Source organism: Bos javanicus, chromosome 13, assembly GCF_032452875.1.
Source record: "Bos javanicus breed banteng chromosome 13, ARS-OSU_banteng_1.0, whole genome shotgun sequence".
NCBI lineage: Eukaryota > Metazoa > Chordata > Mammalia > Artiodactyla > Bovidae > Bos > Bos javanicus.
Genome location: NC_083880.1, coordinates 10,947,716 through 10,965,547, shown reverse-complemented (window position 1 = coordinate 10,965,547; position 17,832 = coordinate 10,947,716). Strand labels below are relative to the sequence as shown.

The 17,832-nt window shown below is 41.5% G+C and overlaps 1 protein-coding gene across 4 annotated transcripts in view; it reads right to left on the bottom strand.

Annotated features, from left to right (window-relative positions):
- Nucleotides 1–10,779: 10,779 nt before the first annotated feature.
- The window catches only part of LOC133258938 (ankyrin repeat domain-containing protein 26-like), a 70,646-nt gene continuing 63,593 nt past the window's right edge, over nt 10,780–17,832 (bottom strand). For all 4 annotated transcript variants that reach the window (XM_061435687.1, XM_061435684.1, XM_061435683.1 and 1 more), the window contains 2 exons: nt 12,151–12,195; nt 10,780–11,022 (listed from right to left, as the gene is read on the bottom strand). In XM_061435687.1, coding sequence (XP_061291671.1) covers nt 12,169–12,195 — 27 coding nt within the window. In that variant the 3' untranslated portion in view covers nt 10,780–11,022; nt 12,151–12,168. The remainder of the gene's footprint in view (nt 11,023–12,150; nt 12,196–17,832) is intronic.

The window sequence follows — 17,832 nt, the reverse complement described above, 5'->3', positions numbered from 1 at the left end:
GCCCAGGCCATCTCCCAGCCCCTCCCAGAGCTGTCCTTCTCTCCCAACCACACTAGCTCACATTTATGCAACTTCTCCTAAATTCCTGCAACTCTCTCTTTGGTATCACTGAAAATTCAAAACTTAGCACTTGACATTGTCATTTATATATACATATTAAAAATAAACATATATAAAATATGGTAGGTAAGTGATATGTAAAATATATATAATGTAAGTAGAATCCCATGCAATAAAGAATTCCATTGAATTGATTCCAGATGACTTGGTGTATTTTTTCTTGTCCTCTACTTGTATGATATTCATCTGAAATTCAATTAGTATTATTAGAACTACAAGAAATAGATGAATAGGATCTTATCTCCTGGAGTTCCCTGTCAGTATTTTAATCCATGTTCTCTGGTCTCTTGCTCCCTTGAGCTCTCCTTTCTCTTTTGTCTCCAAATTTTTATTCTTTTATAGGTTTGTCTACAATATTTTCACTTTAACTTTTTTTCTGAACTATGTTTCATTACTTCCATTCCTTACTTGTATAATGTTTCTCAGAAGCACAAGTACACACCCACAAGTGCCCACATCAGCTCTGTGTTTAGGTGCTGTTTGACTGGGCTGTCTCTGTGTTTGACTCACATTTTCATATTCCACAATGTTACCACATGCCAGGAGAGGCAACTATTTTCCTGTCTGCTTCTCATTTTGACCCACATCACACAAAAATGTAGCAAAAGGAAGGGTCGCAGGCAGACCATCTGAATGCTTTAAGATGATGGCCTTTCCTAGAACCACCTTGAACAAATTTGCTGTCAAAATAACTATACTATCCAAAGCAATCTGCAGATTGAATGCCTCACCTTTCCAATGGTGTTTTTCACAGAACTAGAACAAAAAATTTTACAGTGTGAATGGGGAAAAAAAGACCCCAAATAGCCAAGCAATCTTGAGAAAGAAAAGCAAGAGCTGACAGAATCAGGTTCCCTGACTTCAGACTACCAGTCAGTTCAGTTCAGTCACTCAGTCGTGTCCAACTCTTTGCGATCCCATGAATCACAGCACGCCAGGCCTCCCTGGCCATCACCAACTTCTGGAGTTTACCCAAACTCGTGTCCGTCGAGTCGGTAATGCCATCCAGCCATCTCATCCTCTGTCGACCCCACATGGCATGGCTTAGTTTCATTGAGTTAGACAAGGCTGTGTTAGTTACAAGCTAAAGTAATCAAGACACTGGTTCTGGCACAGAAACAGAGATATATTGAATAGAGCAATGGAACAAAATACAAAGTCCAGAGAGAAACCAATGCACCTACGGTCAAGTGATCTACGACAAAGGAGGCAAGACTATACAATGGAGAAAAGACAGCCTCTTGAATAAGTAGTGCTGATAAAAATGAACAGCTACAAGCATAAGAATGAAATTTCCATACTCCCTAACATACACAAAAATAATCTCAAAAGAAATTAAAGACCTTAGAAAAGGCGGAGGAACCAGAGATCAAATTGCCAACATCCAGTGGATCATCGAAAAAGCAAGAGAGTTCCAGAAAAACATCTATTTCTGCTTTATTGACTATGCCAAAGCCTTTGACTGTGTGGATCACAATAAACTGTGGAAAATTCTGAAAGAGATGGGAATACCAGACCACCTGACCTGCCTCTTGAGAAACCTATATGCAGGTCAGGAAACAACAGTTAGAACTGGACATGGAACAACAGACTGGTTCCAAATAGGAAATGGAGTACGTCAAGGCTGTATATTGTCACCCTGCTTATTTGCCTTATATGCAGAGTACATCATGAGAAACGCTGGGCTGGAAGAAACACAAGCTGGAATCAAGATTGCCAAGAGAAATATCAATAACTTCAGATATGCAGATGACACCACCCTTATGGCAGAAAGTGAAGAAGAACTAAAAAGCCTCTTGATGAAAGTGAAAGAGGAGAGTGAAAAAGTTGGCTTAAAGCTCAACATTCAGAAAACGAAGATCATGGCATCTGGTCCCATCACTTCATGGCAAATAGATGGGGAAACAGTGGAAACAGTGCCAGACTTTATTTTTTTGGGCTCCAAAATCACTGCAGATGGTGACTGCAGCCATGAAATTAAAAGATGCTTACTTCTTGGAAGAAAAGTTATGACCAACCTAGATAGCATATTCAAAAGCTGAGACACTACTTTGCCAACAAAGGTCCATATAGTCAAGGCTATGGTTTTCCCAGTGGTCATGTATGGATGTGAGAGTTGGACTGTGAAGAAAGCTGAGTGCTGAAGAATTGATGCTTTTGAACTGTGGTGTTAGAGAAGAGTCTTGAGAGTCCCTTGGAGTGCAAGGAGATCCAACCAGTCCATTATGAAGCAGATCAGCCCTGGGATTTCTTTGGAAGGAATGATGCTGAAGCTGAAATTCCAGTACTTTGGCCACCTCATGCGAAGTGTTGACTCATTGGATAAGACTCTGATGCTGAGACGGATTGGGGGCAGGAGGAGAAGGGGACGACAGAGGATGACATGGCTGGATGGCATCATGGACTCGATGGACATGAGTTTGAGTGAACTCCGGGAGTTGGGGATGGACAGGGAGGCCTGGCGTGCTGGGATTCATCGGGTCACAAAGAGTCAGACACGACTGAGCGACTGAACAGAACTGAACTGAACTGAAATATAAGAACAGACCCCACAAAACTCTTAGAGGAGAACATAGGGAGAGTACTCTCTGACATAAATCACAGCAGTATGTTTTTTTCACCCACCTCTTACAATAATGAAAATAAAAACAAAAATAAACCAATGGGATCTAATTAAACTTTGCTTCTGCACAGCACAGGTAATCATAAACAAGACAGAAGAAAACCCACAGAAGGGGGGACAATATTCTGAAATGATGCAAATGACAAAGGATTAATCTCCAAAATATTCAAACAGCTCAAGGAGCGAAATATCAAAATACAAACAACCAATCAATAAATGAATGTAAGATCTAGGTAGACTTTTCTCTATAGAATACTGACAGATGATCAAAAAGCACATGAAAGGATGCTCATAAAGGATGCTCCGCATCACTAATAATTAGAGAAATGCAGAAATACTACAATGAGGTATCATTTCACACCAATCAGAATAGCCACCATCAAAAAACCTACAAATAATAAATGCTGGAGAGAGTGTGGAGAAAAGGGAACCCTCCTACACAGCTTATGGAATGTAACCAGGGTACACCCACTGTGGAGAACTCTATGGAAATTTCTTTAAAAACTAAATATAGACTTGCCATATGATTCAGCAATCCCATTCCTAGGCATATATCCAGAGAAAACCAGACTTCAAAAAGATGCAAGCACCTCAATGTTCCAAATTGGGAAAGGAGTCCATCAAGGCTGTATATTGTCACCCTACTTATTGAACTTATATGCAGAGTACGTCATGCAAAATGCCAGACTGGAGGAAGCACACGCTGGAATCCGGATTGCAGTGAGAAATATCAGTAACCTCAGATACGCAGATGACACCACCCTTATGGCAGAAAGTGAAGAACTAATGAGCCTCTTGATGAAAGAGGAGAGTGAAAAAGTTGACTTAAAGTTCAACATTCAAAAAACTAAGATCATGGCCCAGTGACAAGCAGTAACAACCAACAAGAAAGGAGAAGCCACATTTTGTTTGTTTTTGCATCTCTAACATCCAGCACAGAGATTAGACTCTGAAATTGGTTGGTTTTGGTTGTGCGACTTTTGAAGGACATGATACGCATTGAATATCTGAGACGGGGGAATATGACACACAGATTATTTCAAGAAAAGACATTTTTTTCAATATGTAAATTATGTTTTTTCTTAAGTTTTAAAATTGAACTATAGTTGGTTTAAAATATTGTGTTAGTGTCAGTTCTCCAGCATAGTGATTCAGTATTTTTGCAGATTTTACTCCAATACAGTTTATTACAAGATATGGCTATAACTCCCTGTACTATACAGTATAGCCTCATTGCTTATCATTTTATACCTAGTAGTTTGAATCTGTTAATGCCATACTCCTAATTTGTCCCTCCCCCTTTAGAAGAGAGACTTTTGTAGACTTCTCAGCCTAGGTGAGTTACAAAAGAAAAGCTCCTAACTAGGAATCTTCCCTCCGCCTCTTGAATCTATTAAAAATAAAGGGGGACACACTAAAAAGAAGAACTAATGAGAATGGAGTTGGACCCTGTGGGGACCTCCCCATATACCCTCCCACTAGTTTGTAGAAAAGCTTTAGCCTCCAAGGCTTTGCCAGAGTCCCAAAGAGCAAACGTAATTAGAGAAGTGAGAAGATGCTGAGACAAATGAAAACAGTTGAGCAAGACAAAATAACAATAGTTAAACCTTCAAACAAACTCAAGGACCTTTAACTCTTCCTCAAGAGTTGCAGAGAACTTTCGGAGCCATATCCATGAGTTCTTCTGCAGATACTGACACTGGCCCCAGGTGGAAGAAGTTAACTGCATGCTGTCTACACCTATGCTTACCCCAGACCAGTTGAAACTCGGTCATGGCTGATGATACTGATTCCTGAAACCACCCAGTTAGCTACCAACAACCAATCCAGAAAGAGGTACACCAGCCATCAGCACCTCACATCCAGACCCCAAACGTTGCATTTCAGAACCCTTCCCTGAATTTGGGGGAGAATAGATACATGTATATATATGGTGGAGTCACTGTCTGTGCCCCTGAAACTATCACCCTTTTCTTCGTCGGCTCTGCTCCAATATAAAATAAGTTTTTTGAAAAAATGGGTTTTGTCCTTAGCAAACCTAAGTCACATATTTTTCTTCATTCTACTTTACCAAGAAGTGCATTTATTTTTTTGAAAATATTCTAACTATCGGGAAAGGTTTAAGATTTTGTTAATTCTCTCATAAACCAGCCTACCCTCCTTGGAAAGAAAACATTAACAGTTTAATATAAAACGTGGGGACATATATTTCTACACTGCTATCTGTATACCTACTCCTGTGTGTGAGTTTGTGTGTCTATATCTAGCTATTTCTCCCTACCGGAAATACGCTGTGCAACATTTTGAAGCTTGCTTTGCTTTAACAATAAACTCCTGACGTTAAAAACAACATCAACAGCAACAATAAAACCCTTCCCTGGAAGCCATCAGAGAGTTTGTGTCTTTGGAGAAGGAGCCCTCTGTTCTTGCCTGGCCTCGCAGTGGGCACCTTGGAATAAACACCACAATTTCCTTCATCACATCTGGTGTCAGCAGATTGGTCTGACTGTGCATTGGGCAAATGGACTCAGGTTTGGTTGGGTAACAAAATCTATCCAACTCCTGCAGGAGGACAGGAGGCAACGTATAGGTTGTGTTCTAGGTTCTCCATAAAACCTAGCCAGGAACTGGAGAAATACTAGGCGATTTCAATATTCTCCTTAAAACTGATAGTTAAAACAAATGTCTAGTGTGAGGGTTCATTTATGTGTCGATTTGGTTAGCTTATGATCCCAGCTGTTTGGTCAAATATCAGTTTAGATGTTTTTGTGAAGATATATTTCAGATATGATTAGTATTTAAATCTGTAACTGAAAGGGGAAAAAGTACAATTCAAGAACGAGTGATTCAGGTTAAACTGAAAGTCTTCTGAGAAAGAGAGGCGAGGGCTTATGAAGACAAAAAGCCACAGGTTGTCAAAAACTGCCCGATGAGAACTGTGACTGACCCTCATGTGAGTCAGGAAATATTTGGCCTCCCAGAAGCACAAGGTATACAGGGCAGGCGTGGTCCAAGAAGTAGCTTGAATTTCTGGCAGATGTTCTGGAGGACTTCAAAATGGAAAAGAAATGATCTGAAGCTCAGGTTGCCTCTAGGCTGAAACGTGCATATGCCACACTCCCTAATGGCCTCCCCTCTCTGTTTCAGAGAGCTCTTTAGGGAGCATTGTTGTCATTCAGTCAGTAAGTCATGTCCACCCCTTTGCAACCCCATGGACTGTAGCACACCAGGCTTTCCTGTCCGTCACTATCTCATGGAGTTTGCTCAAATTAGGGAGAATTACTGACTCCATCATTTTTATTCAACGAATGGCACTATGAAATCTGTCTCTGACTTCTGCTGAAGTGAACAACCGTAATAGGGAAGACCCTTTTGTATTCTATTACAAGTGCAGCACTAAAAGGATGTTGTCCGTAAGCTTAAATTATACATAGTGGCTCAGCACTGGGAGCCCTGCTTCCAACATAATGAGCATTAAGATAAAATACCTGTATTTAGCTCCAAGGAAACATCCTGACCAAGCCCAGCTGTCAATGACTGCTGGAAGGGAATTAACACAACCCCTTCAGAGGCTGATGGGAACCAGGAAGGGTTTGGCTTTACTCTTTCTCCTACTCTTTCTCCTACTCTTTCTCCAGGTAAAACAAGCCTGAATTCTAACTCAGCCAAAATGGATCTTGGGGACATGAGTCCACCATTTTACCTTGATCTACCAGCTTTCCAAACAAAGTTGCTATTGCTTGCCCCAACAACTCATCTCCTGATTTATCAGCCTATCCTGCAGGAAGCGATGCAGCTGGGTAACACAATGACCCTACCTATGTCTAAGGCCTTCAGGTGAGCATCAGCTCACTGGCTGGTGCTGCTGTATGGATCACAGTTTGCCAGAGATCTCTTCCTTGCAGACGAGGCAAAGCCTATGCCAGTTGTAAATTAGCATAGCTCCCTGTACTCAGGTGTGTGCTGTGGGGGAGGACAAAAACTATCCTTCTAGGTTCATCTGGCTGGTTAAGAAGCGACTTAACATGAGACAGATTAACAGGAGAAAAGCAAACAAAAGGTTAACAACGTGTATACTTCTGTATACATGGGTGAGAACCAGAAAACATGAGTAACTCACCAGAATGGTTGAAACCCTCACCTTAAATGCCATCTTCAGCTAGAGACAGAGGAGGATGTTGTGGGTAGTGGTTTGGAACTAGAATGTGGAGGAAGGTGATTCACATGGAGATGGAAAAGCAAGTGTTTGGAACTCTCTGTAAATATTTGGAGTTCCCCTGACCACACCTGGCCCACATTTTTTCTCAGTATCTCTCATAGTAGCTGTCTTCCTGGGCTAGCCCCTTTATCTAAACTATTCAACATTTAAGGAGGCTGTCAAAAGAAAGGCTTTGAGTCTTTTGTTTCTTAAAAATATTCTGCCTAAAATCATTCTCTTGCCAAAGAGACACATTTTGGGGTGACAAATTTTGCTTCCCTACAACCCTGGATCAGGTAGAAAAGGTTAATACAGAAACCCAAGGAGGAAGCCACCTTGCTTCCCAAAATAGTCCCTAAAATGTTGGGGGACTTGCTTAGATTCCTGAATCTAAGACTTGGGGGACTTCGGCTGAGACCAGTTTCTTTTGCTCAGTAAGGGTCTTGCTGATTAAATGTTGCCCAAGACAAGCCAAAAGGATTTGGTGCCCATCAACTTCAAGTTTCCTTGGACTGGTTACAGTGGCTGAATTGTGGCCTAAAACTCTTCTAGGAACAAGGAGGGAAATTGTGGAGAAATAAACTTCCCTGGATTTCTCAGCGGTTTTGTAAAAAGCCCAGATCTTCTGAGACTCTTCAGCGTAGACATCTGCAACTGTTCACCTAGTTAATGGCTCCGATCTGAAAGAATTCATAGTCTCATCTCCCCAAGGAGCAGGAGAGACCTACAGCCCAGAGTAGGTCCCCCGAAGGTGCTCCATCTCCCTAAGAATTTATATTTCAAGAAGGGATGAGGCCCAGAACCTTGGAGACTCCAGGTCAGGCTCCTGGAGAGATTTTGCTACAAGCAAAGCCCATAAACACTTACCAGGTTAAACAAACAAAGAATATTAGGAATAAAAGTACTAACCGCCTTTCCCTTGTGCTTAGTCTGGTTTCTCTTGCTTGCTGGGTGTTTCCTACAGAGGCCTTGCTCCTGGCTCTTCAAACCCCAGTTCCTGGTGTGAACCAGCTTGGCCGATGCTCTTGCTTGGGCTGGGGGTGCCGTGTGCGGAGACACGGCACCCACCTTAATGCAAGATGGCAATGAGCCTTGTGAGCCCCATTACTGGGAGCAGCTGCGCCTGTCTCTGCTCCCCAGAACCCCGCCAGCTCCACCCACTCCCCCGCTGATGAGAGCCCTACGGGGCAGCCCCGCCCATGGCCTGTTGGAGAGTGTGGACTGTACAATGGGTGCTCCCACTTCTCAGTTCCTTTGCTTCTCAACACAACTCATTTCATTGGCAGAGAAACACTGGGCAGAAGGACCCTTTTTGGAGTGGGTGACACCTTTACTTACGTACCAAAGGCCAGAGTAAGGAGGACATCCTTCCCAGGAGAGGAGAAGGCCCTTCTCAGCAGCAGGGACAAGGTTTTCTTCTGTTCTGCACTTGCTGGTGTGGAACAATTGACCTGCTCTCAACACACGGCCCCAGGGGCAGTCCTGGGCGAGGGGGCAACGACTGTATGTTTACTGTGAGATACTTAATAAGAATTGTGTCTCTGATCACAAAGACCTGTCCGTGCCTTCAGGATAAAAGGAAAGAATACTGAAAGCCTAGCCAAAAGGAGGGAGTGTCTCCAAAAGGTCAGTTAGAGTGAACGCCAAGAGGAGGAATTCAGATAGACAAGGGCAGGAAAGGTGTGGCTTTCATTCAGCGATGTGGTAGTCATCAGTGACTTGGGAGTAGTTTTGAAAAAGAAAGGGAAGACAGTCTAGAACTGCTAGGGATACAGGTGAACCTTTCAAAAAGTTTGTTGTGGGACCTAAGATTGTCTGGTACAAGTGAGAGGGGAGAAGCATGGTGAGAAGTTCGTAGACAAGAGATCTGAAATCCATATCAGAAGATACAAATTAAATAAAAGTAGCAGGATTACTGGGCAGTGCAGCACTGAGACCCTTGGAGAGGGTGGTGGGGGAGAAGGATCATCAGTCTCATATGAAACTGGAGCTCTGCCAAGTCAGATCACTGAGAGGACAGAAAGACAAGGGGATGAAGGATTAAGTGAGCATTAGTAACATGTCAGCTCTTGGAACTGTTGGTGAGGAAAACACTTCCTCCACCCTCTTAGGTTCAGTTATTGGGAATCTGCCAATTAAATTGACAAAAGCAGATAACCATGAGAAAAAAAACATTTAAATAGCTTTCCAGGAATGATGTACACATGTGAGAGTTGGACCGTAAAGGCTGAGTGTTGAAGAACTGATGCTTTCAAACTATGGTGCTGGAGAAGACTCTTGAGAGTCCCTTGGACAGCAAGGGGAACAAACCAGTCAATCCTAAAGGAGATCAACCCTGAATATTCATTGGAAGGACTGATGCTGAAGCTCCAATACTTTGGCCACTTGATGGGAAGAGCCGACTTACTGGAAAAGGCCCTGATGCTGTGAAAGATTGTGGCCGGAGGAGAAGGGGGTGACAGAGGATGAGCTAGTTAGGTGGCATCTTCGACTAAATGGACATTGAGTTTGAGCAAACTCCGGGAGATGGTGAAGGACAGGGAAGCCTGGCATGTTGCAGTCCATGGGGTCGCAAAGAGATGGACGTGACTGAGCGACAGAACAATAACAACCACGTGAAGAGGTTCACAAAGAAATGTGATTTGAGGGGGTGACTACAACCGGGAGTTGATATACTACTTAATAAATGCCAAGGAGTAGGAGATAAAGGCATCTTCTCAAAAACAGGTGACTTGGGGAAGGAGGGGCACTTATAACAAAAAACATTTAAGAAATATAAATGGTACCTTAGGAGGATATATGGGAGATAGGGCAGTTTTGCGAAAATGTCTGTCTGGTGCTTGGAACTTTTCTCTCATTTTAACACGGTTTTCAAAAGTAAATCAAAAGTCAATTAAAACCAACTCAAATGCATTTCTTTTTATAGCTGAATAATATACAGCTTCTTTGTCCATTCATCTGTTGATGGACATCTAGGCTACTTCCATGTCCTAGCTATTGTAAGTAGTGCTGCAGTGAACACTGGGGTACACGTGTCTTTTTGGAATTTGCTGTATGATGCAGGGAACCCAAAGTTGGTGCTTTGTGACAACCTAGAAGGGTGGAATGGGGAGGAAGGTGAGAGGGAGGTTCAAGAAGGGGGGGACATATGCATACCTATGGCCGATTCAAGTCAATGTATGGCAGAAACCATCACAATATTGTAAAGTAATTATCCTCTAATTAAAAATAAATTTTTTAAAAAAGTTAAGTCATTGCAAGGGCAAAAACTCAGGCAAATCTTATTTCTCCATGAGGAAAGACCCATGAATCCATGTTTACAGTTACATATAGTAAGTTTTATGCCACTATTAACAGTTGTAATACATCAAAACATTGATGGTAGCCATAACAGCAGTATCTAAATCTTTAGGTCTATATATAGGGATAAAAACTGGAAAATACAAAAAAGCTATCATCAACACCACTAAATATTAATGACAAGTCTGGTTGTTTGGGTGCTGTTTAAACAGCTGATATTAGGGTTTGAGTTCATACAGGGCCGCTCAAATGGTAAAGAATCCACCTGCAATTCAGGTGACCTGGGTTTGATCCCTGGTTCTGGAAGATCCCCTGGAGAAGGGAATGGCTCCCTGCTCCAGTATTCTTGCCTAGAGAATTCCATGGACAGAGGAGCCTGGCGGGCTCGTCCATGGGATCACAAAGAGTCGACATGGCTGAGTGACTAACAGTATCACTTTGAATATGGAAAACTCAACAGTGCTGGCTTTTAAGTCTGCTAAGTTAGAGGCAGAGAAACATCGCTTAAAATACCATATACATTGTTATCATACACACATAATATGAAAATATTTTCCTTTAATAAAGAATTTCTCATCAGGTTTAATGGGAAACAATGAAAACTTCATGTAAATAGTCCCGTAGGGAAACTTTTACTATTTATCATTCAAATCATCTTTTTTCTTCGAAGTCTGTACATATTCTTGTGATGTTTTCCATAGTAGGTCCTCATATACATTTGACCCATCTGTAGATCCTCAAGGAGACACTCTAAAGGAATTAGATGCAAATTCAGCATCAACTGGAAAGAAAAGGAAAGAATTATATTCTTTACCTAAAATACTTGAGTTAACTAAGTATTAGTTAAGAAAAAAATAAACAAAAAACTGAGACCTTTCCAAGTGTTCCGAAGAATGAAATATATCTATAGATGACACAACACAAAAAACAAGATTACAGTTATATAATCCGCTCATGGTCGCACGTGTGGCTGAGTATCAGGGCTTCTGGTTTTCTCATTCTTCATTTACTCGATAACTACGTGCAAAGGTGCTGTGACAAGCACTGGAATTACAAGATGAAGGTGCCCCAGTCCACCCTGAAAAATGATATGCCCTAAGCTGGAAAAACACATGAACAGCGGATTTCCATACAGAGTCATAAATACTAAGACAGATATAAAAGATGGCACAAGGAGCACTCAAAAGGGACAGCCAGCCTTGTGTCAGTACTGCCAGCTTTTTGGTGGAGGTGATATGTAAGTAGCTATCTGAAGGACAGGAGAAAGTACAAGAGGTAGAGGGGAGAGACATGTACAAAGACCGGAGGTGAGGAAGCACACCTGTGGGATCCTACACAGTCTGGCTGGTTAGATGCAGAGTTGAGGGGCAGAGGAGGGTGGTAAAGAGATGAGGGCAACTACTTTGGCAGGACCCAAATGAGGTGGGTGTTTGGAGCTTTTCCTGAGCGTGAAAGATAAACTGGTGACAAAGTCAGCGACAGAGGAGTTTTAACGTCACCACCAAGTGACAGCTACACAAACATGACTGCTTCAGCCTGGGTTCCTAACCGTAACCACTGTCAGACACTTGGGACGCTGATGAAGTCCACGTATTCTGAGAATAGTGTCAGGGTGTAGGCGGATAGTTCCACAGGGATGGAGGCAGCAGAAGAAGGAAATAGCAGAAATAAAAGAAATACCTAGACCTTTTGGGCTTGTTTTTCAAGCAATGGAACATGGTGAATAAATGAGGAAGAAGGAATTTTTCACTATGACTGCTCATGCTCACATTTTTCATTAGCTATATGTAAGAAAAAATATTTAAGATAGCAACTGTTATCCAAACAATGGAAAGAGACGCCACTGACTGTTTACCATGTATTTCAGAAATCAATGTCTAAGTTTAACTCATACGTTTTGGCAACATACCTTCTTCTAGTTCTCTAGTTATACTCCTGCCAACTCCTGCTGCATCTGAAATAAGTCAAATATTATGTTTAAGTTAAACAAGAGATATTTTCATAGGAATGACATATAATTTCCTACATGTGACATTTAAATAATACTTTGAGACTAGACCTAACTTGAAGATTACTTAGGTAGAAAAATAATCACATAAATAAAAGAAAATGAATTCCTACTTATTCTGCTTTTAGATAACAGAGAACATATATATGGAATGCTATTTAATCTGATAAAAACTATAATAAATACCAATCTATTGAGTACACATAATTTCAGAGAATTAGGGAATGACCCATAATCCTGGTAAAGATGCACAAGATCACTATCTTCTCCCTTAACAGCTCCTGCCCTAAATATGTACTTCCGAGACCTTTATTTTGATTTCTAGGTGAGGATCATGTTCAAATGAAGTAGTTTGAAGTCGAATATTAATAAGAAGAACACATCTGCAGTTTTCTTTAAACTTTTCCATTTAGCGAAACATAGAAAGGTGAGAAAATTATACACAAGAAAACAATGTACCGGCAAGTTTTAATTCTAAAGGTGTTTAGCGAGAAGGATTCTCTCACAAGTGTTAGTTTCTGAACTATGTCCCATAAAAGGGGAAGGTCCCATGGGGGTCACTGAAGGGTTGAGGAACAGAGAAGTCACAGGTGCACGGTCTCTGGCCACTCCTTTAGCTAAATGACTCTATACTTGTCTCTTTTATATAATATGGTTCTGTGCAGAAGGTTTTTTTTAAAAGAAACATTGTTTTTAAGGTACGAGAGTCATTGATGTAGTCAAAGTTACAATTCTACAAAAGAGTCTAGAGTCCTATGCCAGCTACTTCCTCAGATTAAGAAAACACATATAGATTTTTAACTATAACATAGAGAAAATGAATATGTAAAACCTTGTTACATAGTTCAGTAATGCTTGTGGCATTTAATAAATGTTTTAAATTATATGTCTTAAATGTGTGAACAAAAATAAATCAATATCAAACTCCTATTTGTAGCAGTCGATATAGTTAATTTATAAAGCATAGATATTTTTTAAACACAGGACAGGAAACTTGAAAATCTTTAGTTGAATCAAGCAGGCCAAAACTGAAGAGATTAGTTTTAAAAGGATGTTCGTTTCTTCCTGATAAAACCTGGTTTATTAAAATGAGTCAGCACAATGAATTATCCACATTTTGAGTTATTTAGGACAAAATTTAAAACACAAATAAGATCTCTCTTTACTATTTAGCCTACTTCTATCCGAGCTCTCATCGTTAATTGCTATATACAAAAAGTATGAGTGTAATCTCAACTATAAATCTGGTCAGAAATTACAGTTGAACTTCATTTCCTCAGCCTGAAGTTTCAAGGGGAGGACTTATACTCCTACCCTCCTCATGAGAAGCAAGGAGATTTACAAGAAATATTTTTCTGAGCAATTGTAGAATGTTTCTAAATTTGTAGTTAAAGCAAACATGAAAAAATTTTAAATGAAGCTCACTTTTGTCTCTATCTCAACAATATACAGCCTTGACGTACTCCTTTTCCTGTTTGGAACCAGTCTGTTTTTCCATGTCCAGTTCTAACTGTTGCTTCCTGACCTGCATACAGGTTTCTCAAGAGGCAGGTCAGGTGGTCTGGTATTCCCATCCTATTCTAAATCCTTTCAGAATTTTCCACAGTTTATTGTGATCCACACAGTCAAAGGCTTTGGCATAGTCAATAAAGCAGATATTTTTTTGGAACTCTCTTCCTTTTTCCATGATCCAGCATAGGTTGGTAATTTGACCTCTGGTTCCTCTGCCTTTTCTAAAACCAGCTTGAACATCTGGAAGTTCACGGTTCACATATTGCTGAAGCCTGGCTTGGAGAATTTTGAGCATTACTTTACTAGCGTGTGAGATGAGTGCAATTGTGCGGTAGTTTGAGCATTCCTTGCATTGCCTTTCTTTGGGATTGGAATGAAAACTGATCTTTTCAGTCCTGTGGCCACTACTGAGTTTTCCAAATTTGCTGGCATATTGAGTGCAGCACTTTCACAGCATCATCTTTCAGGATTTGAAATAGCTCAATTGGAATTCCATCACCTCCACTAGCTTTGTTCGTAGTGACGCTTTCTAAGGCCCACTTGACTTCACATTCCAGGAGGTCTGGCTCTAGGTGAGTGATCACACTATCGTGATTATCTGGGTCGTGAAGATCTTTTTTGTACAGTTCTTCCCTGTATTCTTGCCACATCTTCTTAATAGCTTCTGCTTCTGTTAGGTCCATACGTGTCTGTCCTTTGTTGTGACCATCTTTGCATGAAATGTTCCCTTGGTATCTCTAATTTTCTTGAAGAGATCTCTAGTCTTTCCCATTCTGTTGTTTTCCTCTATTTCTTTGCACTGATCGCTGAGGAAGGCTTTCTTATCTCTTCTTGCTATTCTTTGGAACTCTGCATTCAGATGCTTATATCTTTCCTTTTCTCCTTTGCTTTTCACTTCTCTTTTCAGAGCTATTTGTAAGGCCTCGCCAGACAGCCATTTTGCTTTTTTGCATTTCTTTTCCATGGGGATGGTCTTGATCCCTGTCTCCTGTACAGTGTCATGAACCTCCGTGCATAGTTCATCAGGCACTCTGTCCATCAGATTTAGTCCCTTAAATCTATTTCTCACTTCCACTGTATAATCATAAGGGATTTGATTTAGGTCATACTTGAATGGTCAGGTGGTTTTCCCTACTTTCTTCAATTTAAGTCTGAATTTGGCAATAAGGAGTTCATGGTCTGAGCTACAGTCAGCTCCTGGTCTTGTTTTTGCTGACTGTACAGAGCTTCTCCATCTTTGGCTGCAAAGAATATAATCAATCTGATTTCGGTGTTGACCATCTGGTGATGTCCATGTGTAGAGTCTTCTCTTGTATGGTTGGAAGAGGGTGTTATGACCAGTGCGTTCTCTTGGCAAAACTCTTGTTAGTTTTGCCCTGCTTCGTTCCGTATTCCAAGGCCAAATTTGCCTGTTACTCCAGGTGTTTCTTGACTTCCTTCTTTTTGCATCCCCTAAAATGAAAAGGACATCTTTTTTGGGTGTTAGTTCTAAAACGTCTTGTAGGTCTTCATAGAACTGTTCAGCTTCTTCAGCATTACTGGTTGGGGCATAGATTTGGATTACTGTGATATTGAATGGTTTGCCTTGGAAACGAACAGAGATCATTCTGTTGTTTTTGAGATTGCATCCAAGTACTGCATTTCGGACTCTTTAGTTGACCATGATGGCTACTCCATTTCTTCTAAGGGATTCCTGCCCACAGTAGTAGATATAGTGGTCATCTGAGTTAAATTCACCCATTCCAGTCCATTTCAGTTCGCTGATTCCTAGAATGTCGATGTTCACTCTTGCCATCTCCTGTTTGACCACTTCCAATTTGCCTTGATTCATGGACCTAACATTCAAGGTTCCTGTGCAATATTGCTCTTTACAGCATGATTCCGTAAATGATGTGCATTTTTTAAGTTGCCATATAGTAAATGGAATGTCCCACTAAACTGAACACTGAAAGCACAGAGCAGACCTCCTGTAAACAATGATAGTTGTAAACATGTTCTAAAGAAGTACACATGTGTCTGGGGCTCCTCAACTAACAAGTCACAGTTGGGAGAGGAGAGAAAGGGCGTCAGAGAGAAAGGGATGTGGCCTCACAATGATATCTGCTGCCCTCTGGGACACACCTGCCTCCAGGAAAGAGTTCAGGGATGAAGAAACACCCCATCCCTCAAAGCCACGTTCAAGTATTTTCTTTCACCACCCTAGTATAAATGTTTCACTCATGACCTCAGAAAAATTAAGCATTTGGCTCTGAGGAATCACCTAGAGCCACAATCTCGAGGGTAGGATGAGAAAGTCATTGGAAGAGACTGAAAAGGGCTAAAACAGTCCCAGGAACAATTTCAAGCATCCCTTGCTTTTCCAAAGTTCATTTTATGTTACTTCACTTCTATGAAGGGCCTACATAGGCACCTGTTTTTCATAATAATAAAAAAAATCTGAAGAGGATTTTTGGTTTCATTTAAAAAGGCAAAAAGCTGAAACGATGTTCAGTGCAGGCTTTGACAGTGAGAGGCATCCTGTTCCACAAGCAGGGAGACCGGCCCCACCGAGCTCCTTCCCCGGGAGTGACACCCCACCTCTCAGCGTCAAGTCGCCACACCCCTGAACCTTGTGTGGGAGCACCTGTACTTTACTCGTGCATATTCATTTTATGCATCTACGAGCAGAACGTGTCCTCGGGTCCCTGCTTCTTTGGTTTATGATGTTTTGGCTTATGAAAGGCTTCCTAGGAATGCTCTGCTTTCAGATAGTAGGGAAACCTGGACTAGGCACTGGAGGTACTGCGATCTGCCCTTTGCATCTTCCACACCCGCCCTGAGTCAGGTCACCATGTTATTTTTAGGCACTCTGTGAATTATCCTGCCAGTCACCCCCATGTTCATTTCCCCCAATTTCACAACCATGATTTTACATAGTGTAGGAAAACTTACAAGGATATAGTATTACTAGTTTGACTTAGGGCCCCTTTGGCAGTGACTATCTAGTTAGCTTTCACTTCCTACTCATCTCAGGAACCTGGCTCTATAAAAATTAGGCTTTAGAGACAAATTAACGAACTAAATTTATTTTGTGATTCTGTGTTTTGACTTACATGCCTAGCTTATTTTCCAATGACTTTCTAACTTTTAGTTCTTCTACGTAGAGTTTCTTATATTTTTCCAACTCTGCTTGAGAAGTTTTCCTAAAATGTCAATGTTCACTCTTGCCATCTCCTGTTTGACCACTTCCAATGTACCCTGGTTCATAGACGTAACATTCCAGGTTCCCATGCAGTATTGTTCTTTACAGCTTCGGACTCTACTTCCATCACCAGTCACATCCAAAACTGGGCGTTGTTTTCGTTTTGGCTCCCTCTCTTCATTCTTTCTGGAGTTATTTCTCCACTGATCTCTAGTAGCATATTGAGCACCTATCAACCTGGGGAGTTCATCTTTCAGTATCCTATTTTTTTGCCTTTTCATACTGTTCATGGGGTTCTCAAGGCAATAATACTCCAGTGGTTTGCAATGCCCTTCTCCAGCAGACCATGCTGTGTCAGAGTGCTCCAGAACGACCCTTCCACCTTGGGTGGCCCGACATGGCATGGCTCATCGTTTCATTGAGTTAGACAAGGTCGTGATCCATGTGGTCAGTTTCGTTAGTTTTCTGTGATTGTGGTTCTCATTCTGTCTGCCCTCTGAGGGATAAGGATAGAGGCCTATAGAAGCTTCCTGATGGGAGAGACTGACTGTGGGGTCTTATTCTGATGGGCAGGGCCATGCTCAGTAAATCTTTCATCCAAGTTTTTGTTGATGAGTGGGCCTGTGTTCTCTCCCTGTTATTTGGCCTGAGGTCAAACTATGGTAGGGGCAATGACAGTAATGGCCACCTCTTTCAAAAGGACTTGTTCATGCACTGCTGTATTCAGTGCCCCTGACCCCCAGCAGGCCGCTGTCGACCCACCCCTCTGCAGGAGACACCTGGACACTCACAGGCAAGTCTGCCTCAGTCTCTTGTGGGGACACTGCTCCTTTTTCCTGGCTCCTGGTGCACACAAGGCTTTGTTTGTGCCCTCCAAGAGTCTGCACTGG